General features: G+C 39.7%; 1 protein-coding gene across 1 annotated transcript in view; it reads right to left on the minus strand.

Annotated features, from left to right (window-relative positions):
- Positions 1-2569: 2569 nt before the first annotated feature.
- The window catches only part of RAB3C (RAB3C, member RAS oncogene family), a 121726-nt gene continuing 102901 nt past the window's right edge, over positions 2570-21394 (minus strand). Inside the window, exons 4-5 of the mRNA XM_027878924.1 lie at positions 11782-11906; positions 2570-4722 (exon numbers count right to left, since the gene is read on the minus strand). Coding sequence (XP_027734725.1) covers positions 4535-4722; positions 11782-11906 — 313 coding nt within the window. The 3' untranslated portion in view covers positions 2570-4534. The remainder of the gene's footprint in view (positions 4723-11781; positions 11907-21394) is intronic.

Raw genomic sequence — 21394 nt, forward strand, 5'->3', positions numbered from 1 at the left:
GTGGTACAGATGAATATACAGAGCTGCGCAGACTGGGAAGAAAACTTAATCTTTCAGACTGGTGCTCTGGAAAAGGCCACATAGATGTAGTTGCTCAGGTAGTTTGTCTAGGCATTACAATAAGTATAAGCACAAAGGAACAAACACCTCCAGGCAACAGACACACAGCTGTTCAGAGAGAAAGAGTATTTTTTGACAGAAAATCAGGATAGTTCATATGCACTTAAACAAGCAAATGAACAAGTATAAATAAAGTATAAATAAATTGGTCTAATCACCACCAATAAAAATAAAAGCTACAGCATTAGGTTAGTTGCACTTAGACCTTGTGAACATGAACTCTTAAAAGAAACTGAAACATGCATCTAAAGGTTCCACCCAGCAGGGCTTGGTAGCTGTTTGACAGGCTGTTACCAGGAGACACTGCAGGAACCAGTCAATCCCATGCTCCAAAATGCTCCCAAGGCATTTTCTGAGCACTAGTTTGAAGGTACAACAAGCAACACTCTATCAGAGCATGATAAGGCTGGTGCCATGCACAGAATTAGCCTGCTGCTATAAGCTTTAATCTAGATCTTAACTTGGAAAACGGGTTGTGTAGTATTAGTTCAGCTGGCACTATGGAGCTCAGAACTCTAACTAATCTCGGAAATTTAACATGCTCTGTGTGTCAACTGCTGTATCTCACCAAATGAATAAATCTCAGCTGAAGGGGGGTATCTGTGGCTAGACTGTGATATTCGGTTCTATTTCTGTGCTGAGAGTAACAACAAATTAGTGCAAGGTGTACAAGTACTTTTTCACCAAGATTTGTGGTGAGGCTGAAAGTAGTTTGGGATCTGTTATCCCAGGCTTCAGTTTAATAATCCATCCCCTCTTCCATTAGTAAAATATGGTGCTTTGTAGCCTGGTACTTGCTCTAGATGGAATTCTGCCACGCTAGAGGACAGATCAGGGATACAACCAAAACCTGCTTGTCTCTTCCAACAACTCATAATCTATGACTATTAGATATGTGTGAAGAACAAGACATTGATTGTTTAAATTTAGGCCCTTGATCAAGCTGTGATGGGTTTTCCCAAAATGTTCAGCCTACCTAAATTTAAGAAAAACTGCAGTTCTACCACAAAAGTCAAGAGGATTCAAGCCAGATTGACACAGACTGGTTTTGGATGCCCAATCCTATTACAAGCCAAGGCATCATTTTAAATAGAATAAAAATTCCAATACTGCTAGTCCCCTCAGAATTCTTAGAATGTTTGGGGAAGGGATAGTAAGTGACTTTTCAAAAGCTTTTCTGTCTTTAGTGTTTCTCTACAATAGTTAAGTTCCAGCTGAGAGTGGTACTGAGATCATGATGCTCATAATCTACTTGTGACCAAGTTTTATAGCAAAAACTCAGTATTTCTGTAAAGCATGTGGCTGCAAAAGCCAACCTCTGATGGAAAATCAAAGCCTACTTTTCCAATAGTAGGTAACCTGAATTGTTAAGAAAAGGTTTACTTGAACTTTCACACATTTTCAATTTCAGAGAAAGTCATGATAACATAAATTGGGTTTGATGGGACTTCAGCTGGTCACACCTCCCAACCTTCTACTCAAAACAGTATCAACTGAGAAGTCTGTGCAGTTTACCTAGGGTTTTAAACAGTCTGATATTTAAAAACTCCAAATACTTTATTAGAAAATTTTTAAAATTAATCTAATTCTGAACTCCACAAAAATGTCAGTGTCAACACAGAATTCCTAGATTTCAAATACTGACTGGTTCTGTTGCTGTACTTTAGATGAGTTTTTAATTTTTAAGACATTTTTGGTACTCTAAGGAACAACATTACTATGGCAGCTGCTTCCCCCTTCCTCCCCACCCCATGCAGAAGGCCAAACGTGTGGAGGCCTAGGAGGTTAGTTGTCTCAGAAACATGAAGCAGAGAAGTATCGCCCTCTGACTTTGCTGTTCCTCTTCTGCCCATGCAAAATGAAAAGGAATTAATTAATCGCATTTATGTAAAGAGCTCTTTACCTACCACTCAGATTTTTTAAAAAGATATACACTAATAATCGATTTCCATCATTAGAGTCTACATGGTTATACTGAGGCAGGGAGGGTCTTAAATTCACTGCAATGGAATACAAGCATACTGTGGCTACAGTAAGGGGCATCTTGAAGGTTTTTTTTTCTTTGTTTCATTGTGCACAAGAGATGACAATTTTGCAGCAAGCATCCTAGAGCAAAGCTGGAAGAATACCTGCATTTTTAGCCATCTGCAGGATATGCCCAAGCTCATAGATGATGAGATTATGTCCTTCTCTCTCCTCACCTTGCCTGAGATGGTTCAGAGTAATAATACAACGTAACATTTTTCTAAATCACTTGAGAGCTGAAAGCTGAATTCTGTCTCAAGGGTCTCCTGATCCTTTTTCTCCAGCAGGAATAACTGCACATTAACAATAAAAGCATGGAAAACTGCCCACTGTTTCAAACTAAGCTTCCTCAACTTTGTATTGTTTCTTTTTTTTTTTTTTTTTTTTTTTTTCAGCTGGTAGAAAGGAGTACTAATGGTAGTGGGTAAAGAGGTACTAATGAAAGTCTCTCAGGACAGTTAGCAACACACTGCCTTAGAGGGAGGGAAAAGCAGCACCCCAGAGAGAGCCAGGATTGTGGTTTGGATAGCACATGCCTCTTCCACTTGACTGCTCATCGGCCCTAAAGAGGATAGTGCTTTCTCTTTATGGTGTCCAAGTCTATTAAGAAAAAAGTGCTTAAGTAAACTAGCTAACAGGACAGACATGGTTTAAAACCCCAGTCTGAACAAAGAATATTTACTCGTTTAAGTTGTTCAGCCAATGTAGGCACCCTCATGGCATACCCATTTTACATATGTCTACATGCCTTGTTTGGAAGGAATTTTAACTGTGTCAAAGTGTAGGTAGATTATTTAATTAGATTTAAAAAAGGGATAATTTTCTCTTATTGTATATCAAGAGTTATATAAATTACCTTCAAATAACATAAAGTATGTAGAGGAATTTCTTTACAGTTATGAGCCATTTGGAGTACCATATGTTACTTCTATTTTTTTTAATATGTCTTCCTTTTCCCACTGCGGACAGTTTAAGAAATATCAGCCTTATCCTAAATTCTGCCTAACTGGAATAACAAAATAGTCAGTGCTTCTTCAATTACATTGTTTAGTTAAAAAATGTCATTGTAATGCAAGTAAAGCAGTTGTACAAAGTACTCCAGGGCACAGATCTAAGCATATACTTAAAGGAGTAAAAACTGTGAAATATGACTATTTTAACACTTTATTAAAAATAATTTGTGTACTTTATTCTGCAATCTTCACAGCCTTTTGCTCATCTTATTAATGTATTCAGCCTAAGACTAGAAATGTTGTTGACAATTTTTTATTACTCCTAAAGTTTTAAAAATTCAAATTCTCTTGACAAAATAGATGGAAAAAATGAGGTCAAACTTCAGTTCACTGACACCATCAGCTCTTCTGCAACAAGTCTGAGAAAAGTACAGGTGTTTGTAGCCAGTGGTGGCTGTCTCAGTGACTGAATGGGAGATTAAATTCCTGAAAATCAAAGCATGAATTTTTGACAGCAACATAATAAGGAAATTCTTGGCTATGAACAATTAGGCACAATGTATTTGGCTCTGTCAGTGATTAAACAGAACATTGTGGTTAATATCTCACGCAGGTAGAAATGGAAAGAGTTAATCAGTCCTCCACTCCAGGGGTAGGTAAGACTGGAATCTCCATAATGATGGAATGAGAAATTAAGCCCAGTTTCAGAAAGTTATTAGATAGACATGCAGCTCCCATGGAAAAGTAAACACATTAGCTATCCAGACAGAATGAAGTATCTATTATCTCTGAGGGTATGTATGAATACCACCCAATTGGAAACTCACAGAGAATTCTGGTGGCTTTGGGTCCAGGAACTAACTTCTTTCTAACTTCTGCAGTTTCCAATCAGCCCGGATGTGTAACATTATAACGAGTGTAGATTTGCCAAGGTAATATGCTCCAGGAAGTGTCCCTTATACAAATGACCTGGACAGAATGAGGGATTGTCTCACTACAAGGATACTTCTAAACTCATTTTCAGTCAGGAGGATATATAAGTAGCATCAGGAAGCTTATTCTAAAACAGCCTGGCCACTACCCTATAGATTTGATTATATAGCTTGAAAGTGATGAGTGAGAGACAATTCCAGGCAAATATGGTCTGATGACATGGCACCAGCTGAAGTAATTGTGATGTAAAACAGTAAAAGAAAAAGAAAAATTAATAGCCAGCCGGCATGGAAAAGCCAGATGCTAAAATATGGATCATCCTTTCAGACTAATAACTGTTCCATCTTCATACGCATACTCAAACTACTGCTGACATAAAATAAGACTGTTTTGCCAAAAAAATTAATAAGACAGTATTAAAAAAAAAGGCATATAGACCATTCATAAACATTCTGAAAAACTCCTGGCAACAGAACACACTGGAGCCTTTGCTGATAGCTGCATTAACAGCTACAGTTGGGCTGCTGTGGAGGAGGAGTGTCCTTTAGCCGTGTATTCTGGTTGTTGGCAGCAGTGGTGGCATTCATCTCCAGACTTTCTGACATTTTGTCACAGATGATATCCACAAGTCGCTCAAATGTCTGCTTGACATTAATGTTTTCCTTGGCACTTGTTTCAAAAAATTCAAATCCTAAGAAAATAAACAACACGTTTATGTTCTATGCATATTTCAGTTTCTCCAACAAATATACTAACTTCTCTTGACCAAGGAAGAGTTGAGAGACATTCAGTAAGGAAACATGTGAAAGCACACATAAAAGAAGAGCAATTAAAAGTTTAACACAATCAGATTAAATATACTAGTGCTATTTGCTTTATATAAAGCCAGATAATGTCAAGACTGCTCCAAATATATTCCCTCAGATAAACTCTACTTTAAAACAGTCTAATCTAAAAATTCATACTGTTTTGAGGTATTATTTTAGAAACACCCTATATATGCAGCCATTGGGAAGGAATAATCTGCTGCTCCATCTCTAACTATTATGATCCTCGGAGTATTATTCAGCTGGAAATAGCTGGTGCCAAAATAGAAAACTGCGTTTGGAAAAGTAAAGCTAAAAATCCAAGCAAGACACGGAAAAAATTTTGCAATTTGATATTTGCTTAAGTTAGGAATGCTTTGGGCAGAAGGGTTGAGTGACAATGAGTGGATGCCTGAGAAATGGCACCCACATTCTCATAGAGAATTTTGATGGCTTTGGGTCCAGTTTGGGTCCAGCCTTGGAGAAGATGATAGGAAGAAGAATAAATCCTAAGGATATTTATGAGTGAAGCAGTTTTTATAGTTAAGAAGACAGTAACTGGCAGATGTCATAGCTAGGTAAGAGATCTGGACAGAGAAAAGCAGAAAGTGAAAAGAGTCACAAAGAAGAGAGAAGACCCATTTTGTGAAACATCTAACATGGATAGGACCAAGAAAATAGGCCCACTGTCATGGTGAGGATGTTTTGCATAAGAACATCATGAAAAACTTAAGGCATTCTCCAAGTCAAATAGAGGGTTACAGAGTCCCAGGCACAAACTAATTTATTCAAATAAAATAAAAATAGACACTACAGCATGGTGATTTCCACGAAATTTTAGATACAATTTTGATATAAGAAAGAAATTGCAATCATAGTAGTAGTGTAGGTAGGTATCAGGCTATGATGGTATTCCATCTCCTTAGACATTTAGTGCCTGGAACTTCCAGCTAGACTCAGCTGCATACAACAGACCATTCACTGACCTGTGAAAAAGTGGCTCATCTCCCAGCTGCCTCCATAACAAAGCAAACATTTTACAGGAACTGTACAGGTGGGAATTTTGGACAGCCTTGGAAATTAACTTATACAAAACCTCCCTATAAATTAGATTGGTTCTTTTTGTTTGTTATATTGAAACACTCTCTGTGGAAAAGTTCCTAAGAGACATAGAGCATTTTTCTTAGTGGAGTGTGCCTGTAATAAACACCTGAATTCTGACTGTTTTCATTTTGTTATGGAATATTTTGCAGATCTTTTTCTCCATGACCTCTCCTTCCCTCCTGATAAACACCTGAATTCTGACTGTTTTCATTTTGTTATGGAATATTTTGCAGATCTTTTTCTCCATGACCTCTCCTTCCCTCCTGACTCATCTTGCAATTATTTTACTAAGAGTGCTTAGACACCCTAAACTTCTAAACTCCTGTATGTGAGGCCTCAGTTCTATGAGGGTTTTTTCCACTGCTCATTATTGATGGAGATTTTCCATGTGAGTTTTACTGTGAAGTGAGGCAACTATCTGGTGATGCTTAGAGAAGCAGACCTCAAAGAACACCATGATCCCATCACCTGTGATGATCTGTAGTGCTGATGTGGATGAGAATGGGTATAGCAGATTATTGCAAAGACATGACAAAGCCCAAGAGGCAAGTAGGTAGGTAGAGCAGAACAGAGCTGAAACTAAGAAAATCCAAAACATCAGAGTGTTGTCCAGACATTCGTACAAAGTGTGTGGAACATGCATCAGGAAATTTTAATTTAAGTGCATCTTTTGTGTTTAATTCACTTTTCCCTTGCTGATTCTTTCCCTTACCTGCCTCCTTCCCTACTACTGACTCAACGAAAGCTGGCAAGCTACCAGCTCCTAGAGAGCATTACAGCAGCAGGGCTTGGCATGGGTTTCTGTGGCTGGGTTTTGGTAGCGGAGGGGCTAGAGGGGTACCTTTTGTTAGACGCTGCTAGAAGCTTCCCCAGTCCTATGGAGCCAATGACAGGACAGACTTCCTGCTGCTGGTTAAGGCCGAGCCAATTAGGAGTAATAGTAATGCCTCTGTGATAACATCTTTAAGAATAGAGGAGCACTGCACAGAAAAAATTCCAGCCAGGGAAGAGTGGAGTGAGAACATGGGATAACAATGTAGACACCAAGGTCCCTGCAGAAGGAGGGGGAGCAGGCACCCCACAGGAGCAGGGGAATGACTCATAGCTGAGGCCCCTGCAGCCTGTGGAGAAACATTGGCGTGCAGAGACCTCCCTGCAGCCCATGGAGGAGCCCATGCTGGAGCAGGTGGATGCATAAAGGAGGCTGTTACCCTGTGGGAGGCCCCGGATGGAGCGGGGTCCTGCAGGAGACCCATGGCCCTTGGAGAGGGAAGCCCACGCTGAAGCAGGTTTTTCCCAGGTAGGACTTGTGGCCCTGTTGGGGACCCACGTCAGTACAGCTCATCTGTGAAGGAGTGCACTCCCATGGAGGAGTGATCCACAGGACAGCAGATTGGGAAGAACTGCTGCCTGAGGGGTGGATTCGTGTTAGCAGCAGCAGAAACTGACTTCAACCCCCATCCCAGTGTCCTCCTGCACTACTGGGTGGGGGGAGATGTGGAAGAAGGGAGAACATGGAAGGAAGGAGGGGTGGGGGAAACGTGTTTTTAAGACTGTTTTATTTCTTACTCTTTGGCTCTTATCCTGCTATTAATACATTTAAGTATTATCCCCACTTTGAGTCTATTTATCCCGTGAAGGTAATGAGCAAGTGATCTCTACCAGCTCTTATCTTTACTCATGAATCTTTACCTGGTTTTTTTTTTTTTTTTTTTTTTTTTCCTTTTTTCTCTCTCCTGTATCTAGTTGCAGAGGGAGGGTGTTAGATCAGCATTAGTGGGTGCCTGGCATCTGGCCAGGGTCAACCCACTACAGGGCTTGACAGGGTACTGGCATGATGCTGTTGTTCACCTGGTGATCTGTAATGCACATAGAGCAGTTTAGATAGCTTCCCTGAAGCATACAAACACCCAGAATATCTGACTTTGTTCCCTCTCTGTCTCACACTTGTGCTGGTTCTTCAGAGGCTCCTTCATGACTGCTCATTAACACCTGGTTTATGTTTGCTTTTAAAACATAAGGAAGCAAAAAGCCTAGAAACCAGTCATATGCAAAGGCTAGAACATTCTGCACCCTCTCATCTTCCTAAGAAAATGTGACATAAAGAGGATGTACTAGATAGCAAGTTTTAAGCGCAATTCCACAGACAACACAGATATGTTAATGTTCACCAGTTAATCAGGAAGACATTTTTATTTCAGTGTGTTTATTCACAACCAAGACAATTTCATTTACCACTCTCAATGTTACATTATGTTTTACAGATGTCCTCAGGGGTGTGTTCCTGCAATAACTATCCTTCTGTGAAGACAAGCTTTAAATGTGATCCTTAGTGCTGCTCTTTAATCTTAGTGCCTATTTCAACCCAGTATTGTGAGGAGTAATAGAAGACTGCAACAACACAGCAAAAAAAGGCTGCAGGAAGCTGCTCCTTTTGTAACAGTGGTATATAAAAGGCAAACTATTTTTTATACATATATATATATACATATGTATATGGGAATGAATAATTTAACAGTGTCAAAGTGTATAAAGGAAAGGAGCTAATAAGGCCTTATTTTCTTGGATTTGCATCCTGCAAGCAGGTCTGCGGGGGCCCCTGGCAGGCCCTTACCTTCCTGCCTGCTATGAATAGTATCTAATAAGGTTTGCATTCACATTGCAGGCTGCCAGTCAAGGCAACTGCAAGACCTTCCTCCTCTGCTCCAATATCCACTTCCTCAGAAGTGTCAATACCTTTTAGACAAAGAGAGACTGAAACATGTGGCATGACTGCAAAGGTCATTTCTCCTAGGAAACTGGACTGAAAGTACGTGGTGACCATTGCTGTTCCTCAAAGTATTTCCTGCACCAGCAACTATGGCAGCAGATCTGATTATGCTGCATGTTGCTCTGTAGACCAGACAGGGCAGGACATCTGCTGTCTATACAAGCCCAAGAGCTGGACTATGTTAAGAAAAGTACTAAAACACCATTAAGCTTCAAAACAGGACTCTGCTCATATTAACTCAGCGAAGACCAGTGTTTTAGCACCATTCTAGACAGAGTTAGTGTAAAGACTACTAACAGAAATGCTAAGGTATTTGGATTTGGATGGCCAAATTTATTAACAAAATTGAAGCTAAACAGGGACTGTCAGCTGTGATAAAATAGACAGACCTGAGGGACTGTTACTAGTTATGCTCTAGCAAACACCTTTTTTTTCCAGTCTTTTCAGAATAGAAGATTTTATTTAAATTCCAGTTGTACTGATTTTGGTTGCAGTTTCTAGATACCCTTTAAATGAGTGCATTTGGGCAATAAATTAGATTTCTGACAAAGAATTTTTTTGGTTGTTTATAGAAGACATTGAGCAAACGCGTGCAGTGTGGTTAAATAACTTTGCTGTAATGCAGTTACCAGTAAGTGAAAGGAATGGCAGATTGACACTTCTCCCAGTTAAAAGACATCTTGGGGACAGAAGTCTTTAATTGCTCTGCCAATAGCCTGGGTGTGTTGTAACTAAATAGGAGACTGGTGTTTTTCAGTGCTGTCAGTCTGTCTCTTTCCTCTGGTATTAACATTTGCCTTTTAAAAAGAGCTAAAAAACAGTGAAGGATGCAAGTATGAACAGGCAGGTTCCTGCATAACACAATTACTTTCATTTTCAGTGTAAAGTTAGATGCAGCCATATCTCCATGCTCTCTATGCTGAGGGTGACCCTGCCTTGTGCACCACAGCCTCCAGTCAGCCATGGAGTCAAAAGAGAACTAGCTGTTCTAGCAAGCTGTGTGCTGATGTGTCAACCCCCACTTGGTTCCTGATTTAGATGCCAAATATAGAGGCCTAAAAATGCCCTTCAGCTCAATGCCTAAACTCACAGCTGCCTAGTACCCGCAGTGCACCCATAGATGCTTAAGGTACACATTATTCCCCAAGGGCTCATACCCCAAGGCAAGTGAATGTGCACTCCAGTCCTGATGCTGGGGAGCTGCTGCCTTCTGCCCCAGTCCTGCCAGGATTCAGAAACCTGTCATGTTCCTGCCCCACCTCAGCAGCTGGTCTCCTCTTGCAGACTGGGTCAGATCACATGGAATTGCTCCTTGTATAAGCACATAACACTAACAAATGCTATACTTTCAGGCTTACTGGCATGCTAAATGAGTATAATTTGAAGAAATCTAATCACCGCTCAATTGGGTCTGCGGTGTCTCCTCACCATGACTGTTACATACATAAATATCTGAGCCAAGAACAAAATGAAAATAAAATAGGCAGGGAAGGACGGTTTTGGTTTAAAGTGAGAATTTTGCTTCTTGTTTTTGGTGAAATTTATTTTCAAAGCATGGGAAATCATGAGAAGGACAGAAAGAGAGAGAGAGAAAGAAACAGAGGAAGAGAGGAAAGAGAGAAAGAGGGAAAGCAGGAGAGAAAGAAAGAAAGAAGGAAAGAAGGAAGGAAATAAAGGAAGAGAGACTTTAGGCGAGAAATGGCCCAAAAGAGATGCGAAGAGAAGGGATAGAGAAAGGAAAAGCACACCATAATGGATAAGGTATGTGCTTATATCTGAGAGGTAAAATGACTCTCTGAGTGACAAGCTGTGGAGGTGCACTGAAGTCACAAGCACTGCTCACCTTGGACACATAATATTTAGAACCCTGTTCAGGTGCCCTGAGTACAGTATGAGGGCTGGCTTCTGCCACACCTTGCAGAATGGAATGTGAGAGCTTACCCCGAGAGGTCCTATTTTGTTTTGTTTTCTAACATTAGTTGTCGGCCTCTAGGGGAGACAGCATGCCAGGATATATTTAGAAAACAGGCAAGTGCACCCCAGGTCATACTCAGATATGCAGAATGACCCCAGCCATGGGTGATCCTGGGTGGCAGAGCATAAGAAATGTTGGAGGCACAGAAAATCTGAAGGGAAGAGCACTGCTCTGAAAACTGATGGATGGTACATAGAGCCAGGGGTATATTTTAGTTGGTCATCATACTAGGTGATCAGCAGAGTTCCCTTCCAACCAAGACTTCAATGATAAAAGTACTCAGTTTCCCAGACCCTTAGCCAATCTAAGACAAAAAGGGGGGATAGGACAAACAAGATCTTACAGAAAAGGTGGTCAGACATTTGAGGCAGGTCTTGCAGTATTTCCCTAGTGCTGGTGCAGCATCAGCATAATAGACATCATTTGGACCTGTGGCAGGATTGTACTTTTGCAGCAACCATAGGGGGTCAGGACTTCAAGATATTTTGTATTGACAGTATTTGCAATTAAAAACTGCTGATTGTTGAAATAATTTGTAACACACAGATAGCAAACAGGATTTTGTACAGAAGCACCTGAGAAACCAAAGAACTAAAAAAACCTGAAATACCTAATTTGCATGCACAGTAGAATGTCCAAAATAAATGGAGAAACTGTATTTCAGATTTCATATGCAACTATTCATGTGCACTTACTCAGACTCTCTTTCTGGTTTGGCTACCGGAAGTGGTAATCATAACCCAAGTGTTCTCAACTTGCAAAAAGGTCTAGTTCACATTTTGCGTAAGCTGTTTCTTTAATTTCTCCTTTCCTCTTTTTGTCGTTGTTGAATTGTTTGAATTTTTATTTTTTTTTTCCCCTTTCTAGGACATATTTGCCTTTAGCTATAACTACCTAAATATTTTGTATATATACAGACACATGACAGATCTTGCTCCACATCACAGAGGATATGCCAAAAGGGAGGCAATGTGTGACTATTCCTCTACAGTAAATGTGTCACAAACATTTAATTACAAGTACTGTAGCAATTAATGAAATTAACTTGCGCATTCTCACAAGCAATCATAAAGCTTTTGTCATGTCTTTTCTTACCAAGTTGCTCTGCTAAATGTTTGCCCCTCTCACTGAAGATTACCCGTTCATCCTCCATGTCACATTTGTTGCCAACCAAAATAACCTGGGCATTATCCCAAGAGTATGTTTTGATTTGAGTTGACCTTAAAAGAAAGAGGAGAGAGAAGAGTCAAAGCTAAGCAAAGTCCCCTCAAACCAATTTCAAACACCACTGCAACAAGACAGACAATAATTATTTTGACAACTAGGGTAACATGACTCTGTTTAATTACGGATTTCAAATACACTGAGGATTATCTGTCAGGTATTATTATTACATGAATAATATCAACATAAGCTTTATTTTTGCTTGTAAAAAAAAATTTTTCCTGCCATCAACATTCTTCCTATATTTTTATGAAGAGATGACACTTTCTCCCACACAATTAAAAAAGTATTTTTACATTTAATGCAAACCTTATAATCCAAAAACAGACTTCTGAAACAAGATCACTAGCTTGTTCATTTATCTTTCAACTTCTAAAGTCGGATGTAAATTTAGCAACAAAACTTTAGAGTCAGTCTCTCTTCCTTCTGTTATTTCTCTCCATCACATTCCTCTACAGGTCTTTGACCTAGCAGAAGTGCAGCAACATTTACACTGTGCACTAAGTCATGGACAGGAGCAGAGTCTGAACTCTGATTTAACTTCCATTTAAATTATAAAAGCCTTAACCATGACTGCGTCTGCATGAGAGTATCTGAGGCGTTGAAACACCACGGGACCTTGAGTGCTGGTGGTGAAACAGCATACCCTAAAAATCTCTCTTCTGCAATTGGAATGTGATGCAGCAAATGGGCAACTTAGGAGCACACTCAACAGTACCTCTCAGTTGCTGACTGCCACCAGTCTTGTGATATTCAGACCTGCTCTGTAGGAAGAAAACCTCCACAGTTCGCTCCAAGCTCAGCCAAAGGTTATGTTGCTAATTACCACCTTCTATCTGAGAGCAATACCTGCTCTGGAAGGTAATGAAGGATGCAGCAAGCTTAGTCTAAGCACTTATCCTTTGACTTGGACTAGTGACTGTGTCTGGCTTTAGGCTCTAAGTCAAGTGTTTGGTAGGATATTCATATATCTTATCTGTCTCCATACAAGCAATGGAGAGAGAAAAATGATGGAGAGCATCTCTCTCTCCCCCACTCCTTCCCACACTATTTCCTCCATTTCTCTCTTTCTCCCTCTTTCCCTCCCCCTGCCCCCCCAATCCTCTCTCCTTGGGCAATACAGGGTGCTTAGTAAAGTAGAATAGAAACTAACCTCTCTAACTACACATTTATGAGAGGACGCCCCGGAAGGGGATCCTGTGGCATATCAGGGATTTAAGTCTCTTTGAGAAAGATGAAATATCATAAAAAAAATCTGCGACCTAAATCTTTTGGAGGCTGGTCTGCATTGGTGCTACGTTTACTAGCAATACCTTCTCGTAACAGAGTCATTGTCTCTACGTATTCAGATCCCTGTCTGTAAACTGTTACATGCACAAAAAAGATCATGATGTAGTCTGTCAACTGGTTCTAGTGAAAGAGAAAAAAAATGGATCAAATCTTCCCATCTGGCTTTGCTTATTACAAAATCAGAGGGATGGACACACTCAAAAGCTGCTATAGCTACCTTTGGGACATTAGGTCCAATGCCATTGCCCTCAGGTTCTCTGCATGAGTCAAAGCAGAGCTAGGCCATGTCTGATGGGTTTGCACTGCTGGGCAGAGGAATTTAAGGGGAGACATCACACTGCCTTTAGGAATGCTTTACTTCATCACAATGACCAAAAAGAAGATGAAGCAAGCCCCAGGCATTTTGTGCTACAGATTGTTCCCTTGGGCCTACCCTCATCTTTTCTTCAGTAAGTGGACACTATGATACTTCAAATCTGTTTTAATAGTAATTTGAGTAGGTATTCATAAGGTACTGTGATCAAAGAGAGGTCAGACTTCCCTGTATACTTATGTTTTACTAAAGATACCTTTACTCAGAGAAAAGGGCACTGTGCACTGACTTTGGCAAAAATATCCTTTTGGAACCATGCTGAGTGGTTAAGCAAAATAGAATTGTTTTGTTTTTTTTTTTTTTTACCTGAACTACATTTTTCACCATAGCAATTTTGCAAATGCTAGTAGCTAAAATGTTAGAGGATGTTAGTCCACTAATGGCTCTAAAAGTGCTTACCGTTGAACAATTATTAGTTGGGGTCAATTTATACCCTTTATGTCAGCAGGAAAATGAAGACATTTGAAAAGCAAAATATACAGTAATAATAGTAAGTTTACAGAAGAAATTACTTACATAATCTGCAAAAGTGAAATAGAAGAAACTGATGAAGAAATACAACCTGGAGAAATACCAAATTCAGCCTTGTTTTAAAGACTTTTGTTCCAGAGCCTTATATGAGTTTCCTTGATTAAGAATGTAAGCTCCCTTCATTTTAACTACAGCCAGATGTGAATTTTCATTCTACGAACTATGAACCTATGCATTCAAATGCTTCTCATTACCAAAGCAACTCATTTTATTCTGAGACTTTTTTATCCTGTTTGCTTAATTCTCATCTTCTAGTTATAATTTTTTTTTTTTAAGTAATAAGAGATCTTGTCCTTCATAACAAATCCAAAAGCTTATGTTTTGCAAAAGACTCTGTAGTGCAAAAATACAACTGTGAAAATCAAATATATCCCCACTCAGGCTTACATCAGTAGGAGCTTGATTCAAAGAATATAATAGGCTCATCACTATTATGTTTTCTTTTAGAAATACATTTCCACTAATGGTTTCTGTAGGTTTTGATTCCCACAATTCTCCACCAAAGCCAACACACAAAAAGAAGAGATTTCACTGTTCCTTGCATAGACGATCTTTCAAATGACTGAGGCTTCTGATTAGTCCACACAACACAAACTTTTGTCCTTGCAAAGGACTTTAGCCTCAGGAAGACTGAAGACATGAAAAGGCAAAGCTGATGTTTGCATTAAGCTGAATACAACAGTTCTTATTCACTCTCAGTGACCTGGTGTATGTCAAAATCTTTCACATTCTAGTTGTATATTAGACAGGTAATCTGCATCATGCTTGAATTTTTATAATATATAGTCTCTAGAGGGGCAGATTAATCGGAGAGTTCAATGATCCTTGCTTTCTGTGATGAACACAAGACTTGTTCTCCCTGTATTGCAATCCTGCCATATTCCTTGTCAGAAAAGAGCACTTGCTGAATGCAAATGAAAGCAATGGTATTTTTTCATCTTAAAGCAGTGAAATATTCAAATAAGTGCCCAGGAAACAATGGCCAAGTGCCTGTGCATGCTCTTGGGCAGCTTACAAGGAGTGTTGCTTGGAGATTGAATGGGGTTCAGGAACATACAGCCCCAGTTGGCTGAGGCAGCTGAGATGCTGGAAGCCAAGGTAGGTAGCGCAGAGTAATACAGGAGAGCTGCTGAGAGGCTACCACTGTGGAAACCAGACTGTTCACATTAAATTATGTGATAAAAGCTCATCTGTACATCCACAAGGAGCACAGAGAGATGAAGGCAGGTGGGAGAGCCCAAATAATATCCTGGCCCTGGCTGCTTCCAGGCTATTGCAGGAGCCATCAGAGTGTCCAAGGCCCATGTCTAATGGCCTTGAGGAGCAGGAGTGCACTAAGGCAAGTTCCCAAATAATGGTTCAGAAGGAACCATATCCAGGTTCCTTCCAGAGTTGTTCTAGGAGAGCCTCACTCCTACTGTCCACGTGAGAAACCCACCAATGCAGGCAAAAATTTGAGTCTTACATGTCCAGATGCCAGAAACTGAGGAGACTGGGATCCAGGGGCAGCTACATGGCAAACTGAGTGTATGAGCCCAGCTGATGGAGGGAGCCACAATGTACATGTCTACACAAATATATATCCTCACTAGTGGATCTCAATGCTGCTCTGCTGGGGAGAGGAGCAGGGTGAGGATGCTTATGCTATTTGTGTTTGTGGTTGCACCTGTCAGCATATGTTGGGTTCACTCTGAATATCTCTTCAGATGATCATTTTTTACTAACTCATGTCCAGGAAAATATTTATATACCCTGGAACAGACTCTAGTATATTCTCACTCACAGACTGAAAGGACAGCAAACAAATATATTCAATAAAGATATATACATACAGTAAATATAGCAGGAATATGAACTTTTAGAGACAGCCTCAATCCATGGCACCACTCTTTGGACCTAGTCTTCCCAGGATACTTGCCAACATTAGAGATGCTGGTTTCTATAGACCTTTTAGATTAATTAAGTAGGAAGTCACATGCACTGACAGCAGAGAAGCACCCTGATGAAAATGCTTCAGAGGGGGCCATGTATGTTTATTCTAGCAAGTTCAGGAAATATGTTGTACTTCTGATGTTCTGGTTTTGAAAAAGAGTACTCAGTTAATGGGGGTGCATCGCCTTGCCAGAAAAAAAAAACCCCAGAACTCAAGTCAACCAAACAAAACACCAAAATGAAACAAGTAGAAAAAAAACCCCCAAAACTAAGCAAAAAACCCTCAACCAGCCCCAAACCAAATTAATAAAACCTCTACCACATCTGTTTTATTTTTTGAAGTTACTGTTATGTTGAGTTCGCTGATTAATCATTAAAATTCTCCCACCTTTGTCTATAGCATGGTGCCTCCAGAGCCCATTAGCTGAAGTATTAGAGGCTACAGCATAGTGATGGGATCTCAGGTGGAGTCCAGGTTATCTATTTTAAAATTTTCTCAGTTTATTAAAGTATTTGGTGAGGGGAAGTATCAGAGAAGAAGCTATGAGTTTGGAGGAGTTTTGCTGAACTTCCTGCCTTTATTTGCAAATCTGTGTAGCAAGTGCCTGTCCCCCTCTGAGCAGGAAGGCTTTTTCAGCATTTTCAGGAGACACCATTTTCCTTCTGTAACTGAAGCAATGAAGGATATCTTTTTCCCCTCCCCCAGTCTCCATCCTGTGATGTGTCAAGATACAGCACAGTCCTCTCTGACCCCTTACACAGACAGGGATTGTAAAGGGAAGCTCTGTCATTTCCATCTTTTCAGGGGATAGAATCTTGTCACCCTCCTCGCCTGTGAGGAGATCTGACATGTTCCCCATTCAAGCCAGCTTTTCCACAAGGTGAGTCTCAGGTCTCCCTGATACTACCAAGTGTTTTCTGTACATCAGTGTATACCATAAGTTCCATTCTTTTCCTCATGCCCTCCTCTATGTCTCCTTAACCCTTACCATTCCCAGCAATGCTGATAGGTTGTATGCCTTAGGAATGCCCCAGCATCTTGGAGTTTACCCATCTCCTCTCTTTCATGCTCATCTTGTGGATATGATGGAGATGGGGAATGTGTAGGATTATTCTGTACAGCACATTAAATGACTGCAATGCTCAATCGTGATGGTCATTTGGAATCTGACTCTGTACCAGCTCCTCTGCACTTGGTGCTTAGACTTTGCTGCAGGAAGGGCAGGCAGAGAGGTGGCCTCAGGCCTTTCAACTGTACTCCAGCAAAAAATGTACTGTTAGTGGGAGACAAACCACTCAAAGTGTGTAAACCTACCAACCCAAAACACCAACTCCACTTTCTGACTGGAATTTTGAAGACAGTTCTGAGTTTAAAAATTTGTAGCAGTCTTAGCAACAACAGGACAGAAGGGTTCTGGAGCACTGGAATACTAGACTGTTTGTGGCCATGGTTACTGGCACAGTAGGAATATATTAGAAATAATTAGTAATAATGTCAGTAATAAGAAAAAATGATGCTAACATTTACCGGATTTTAACTGAAACTGATAGCTGGGGCCATAGACAATCCGAAGAAATAAAACTATCTTTGAGATACAGCTTCAGATCTTTCCTCCTTTACTGACAAGGAGGATCTGGATACTTGCAACTTTTGAACTATTGCTACTCATTTCATCATTCTGGTGTGCTTTATCTGAGGGTCACAAAAGCTCAGTGATTGTGGCTAATGCAAATTCCTTTACCTCTTGCATTTATGAACCCCTTTATAATTATTGAAGTAATTAGTGAAAACCAAGAAAAGCAATTGATAAGGGAAATAGTCATCGAAACGCAACCCTGATGTAGATGAACAAGTGACAGGAATGGGAAAATTGCACTTCAATCCTTCTCATTAAGGATTTAAATCTAGTGGACATTCTAGCATCTCCACTTCTATTCAGAATACATGATGTATACTGACTTTGGGAGTTTTGGTTTCAGTGATGGTACCGGCACCTACTGACTGCAAGCGCTTATTAACATATGCTAGAGAATAGGCTAAGATGTTCCAGCAACGTAGGAGTATGGAAAATGGATGGAGAAGGGCAAAAAAGGAGAAAAAAAAAGAGAAAAGAAATTTATTCCATGCTTACTATCATAAAACAGCAAGGAAAAAGGATCTGGGGAGAAGTGAATGTGTTGAGGAATACATCTAGTGCTTGTTTTGCAGCTGTAGTACAAGCTGGAGATTGAGCTCTTGGAGGCAAGAGTTCAAGGAAAGAGGCCATGAACCTGCACTGACCCTTTGCACAACAACGGACGTGGGGATCTGTGGTGTCAGCCAGGTCTCTGGACACTCAGAGGCACAGCTGGAGCTGATAGTCCCAGACTTCCACGTGCTTAGGTGAAGGTATAAAGTGTGAAGGTGTAAAAGCCCAGAGTCCCTCCTCATAGGCACCAGCTCGAGCTGTTAATTTGTTATTGCACCATGATTAAATTATTTTAAGGATTCAGATATCTGAGACTCTGCTATGGGAAACCTAGGGTCAGTCATATGATGAAACCTTACTTGACTGCATGAGTGTGGGGGGTGTGCAGGGAGTCAAGCAGGAGCCTCGTGCTGTGAAGGGGCCTCGGTCCCATCTCAGGCAACGTGAATGTTACTGCTGAAGTGGCTCCTGAAGGGTCAGACAGGAAAGTTTCCTTAATAAGTATAATAATAAATAAGAGATATATCAACCCTTCTACGCTAGCAACAGAGCAGGATATATGAATATTGGCCAAGACTGACTGTATTTGATATGTCAGTTATTGTTTATGCAATACTGTGTTTTCTGTCTGGATTGAAGGGCAAATAAATAGAAAAATGCCTTATTTGTGAGAAAAACTCTGATATTGAAGGAACTACAAGAATAGCAATGACTCACCACTTCTGACAGGCTTTATCTTCCTTGTGCAGAGCCAAAGAATGCACACCATGCAATGAAAGACTACATGTTTAACCTTTCCTTGGAGGAAGATACATCGATGATGTGGAAGCTGCATGACAGGTGTGACACTAACAAGTTTCTAGTTCATTATCAGCCAGAGAGCTAGTCAAAATGCACATTACCCAGAACCTCACTTGTGTTTATTGTTCTGGTAGGAACTGCATCTGCCTTAAGGAGAAAAAAACCTTCCACTACAGGCTTTTGAAGTCATAACTTTATTTTAGAAAACCACGTGCTACGTTTCAGTTTTGACAGGCTATAATCACAATGAATCCAGTTCTTTGGAGATAAAACTGAGCTATGCTTTAATATGTGCATTTTTATAACATTATGCAAGCAACTATGACATATTTTGCAAAAAGTTTAATTATTCAAAAGTAAAAAAAATAAAGTAGAAAAGGGGAGATAACAGTTGAAGATGTAAGAGCTGATGCTCTCTGTGTGTTTATGACATTTATTTGTATTTATTCTTAGTTATATTCCATTTCCATAATCATAATGAGGAATTAAATTCTTGCTCAGTGATATCCACTCTGGGTCTGCATTTAACACAATGCAATAAGAACAAACATAACATTAATAACTACAAAATTCTGTATGGTAATTAAGATGAGCTGTTGGCATCACAGAGATTCATCAATCAGAACTGTCTTTCTAATCAACCATTTCTTACTGTTTCTACTATGCGCTTAGAAGTGTCTTCTCATCCAGAATTCTCCGCGGAGGACTTTATTGAGTTACATTTAATCTTTAATGTAATATACAATTATTTTTCAGTAGTTCATGTATTAGCTTTGGTGCCTTTTCTGCAGAGTGCTGTTTCAAATAAGAGTACCGAGTGTCTGAAGATTATTTTCTGACACTAAAATACAAATCCACTGTATAATGGTCTGTGGTATCAAATGAAAGACATTTGTGCTCAAACTCTAGTTTTTATGTATATCTTTTTAGTTGGAGTTACAATGAAGGATCAGAAGCCTAAGGGGTATGTCAATTTGTGTTAATCAGATTGCAGAAGTCCTTTTGCACCTTTGACACAATCTCTGCATCTTGCTTTCTTTTCACCTGTCAAATATACCTTGAAACTCTTTCCCAATACCAGTATAGCAGGAGCCCAATTAAGAACTTAATATATAAAAAATATAAATATAAATACAAAGTATAAATAAAAATAGTTGTGCTCTAAGTTAGTATTATACTCTACATCCCTCCTCCCCAGTACCTCCTGTGTTTGAGTTGGGATGGCCGTCTCTTTAGAAGAATAGCCCACCAGGTGTGGTACTTTCCTGTACCTGCACAGCAAGCACACCACAGCTGGCAGCAGGTCTAAGAAGAGTCCTAGGCAGAGTAAGGTCACCACACACAGTATGTCACTCTGACATGGCACATGCTGGAGGCATGCTGTTTTATTCTGCTGTTTTATCAAGGAGACAGATAACAGAGAATTTGTGGGTTCCTGATCTACTCCTAGGCAAGGTGGACTTTGGTTGAAGGTATGTAGAATTCATAAAAGAGAGTAAATTGCCTGTCAGAGTCAACTGTATTTCTTTCCTTTTCTGCTTTGTAGTATATACTGTTTATCCAAGTGTTTTGTTTAGAAAAGTTGAACAGATATTTACACAAACACTGAAGAATAGACAATACTGTGTTAGACACTGAGGGCAGAGAGATGTTCCACCTATTTCCTACTTTGTTGTCAAGATAAAAGTATGAAATACATATAGTATTTAATTCTTATTCACAGGAGTACAAAATCCTCTCCTACAACAAGGTTTACTTATGGGCAGACCAACTAATACAGCACATTTTTCACAGTGGGACACGTGTTAATGAAGAATTTTTATGTCATGTATAATGCCACAGGCTGTGTCATACTGTGGCAAATGATTTAACAACTCACCACACAGACAAAAGGCTGTAAATTTTAATTTTCTTCCCACTGTGAAAGCCACCAGTAAATTATCATCCTTCAAAGCTACTACCACACATGCACAGTGAACACAGCCCCCAAAAAAATTAGGGTTTGAAAGGAGATGGAAAAAAGCATTTATAGGAAAATAATATTCATGGAATTAATAAAAGGCAAGATACAGTCTGCACTTGCACATCTTTTGATTATCCCCATTTTTTCATGTTCTAGATGCTTCCAAATGAATGTTCCTATTTATAACCAATTTACATTGATTGCATAGACTGTTGCTGGAAGTCTAAGTAATGACCCTAATCAATACAGCTGGTCCTAACTCTGGTATTTGAAAAAAAAAAAACAAACTGTAAAACAGGGAGTTCTGAATTAATTTACTAAAGCATCTACAGCATTTTTTGGACTATATTACACTTTCAAGTAAATGAGCAATTCACTGTCACTGAACAGTATCTTTTGCTTGTC

This window comes from Empidonax traillii, unplaced genomic scaffold, assembly GCF_003031625.1.
Source record: "Empidonax traillii isolate 1590-97213 ecotype Southwest subspecies unplaced genomic scaffold, ASM303162v1 scaffold47:size1546949, whole genome shotgun sequence".
Lineage (NCBI taxonomy): Eukaryota > Metazoa > Chordata > Aves > Passeriformes > Tyrannidae > Empidonax > Empidonax traillii.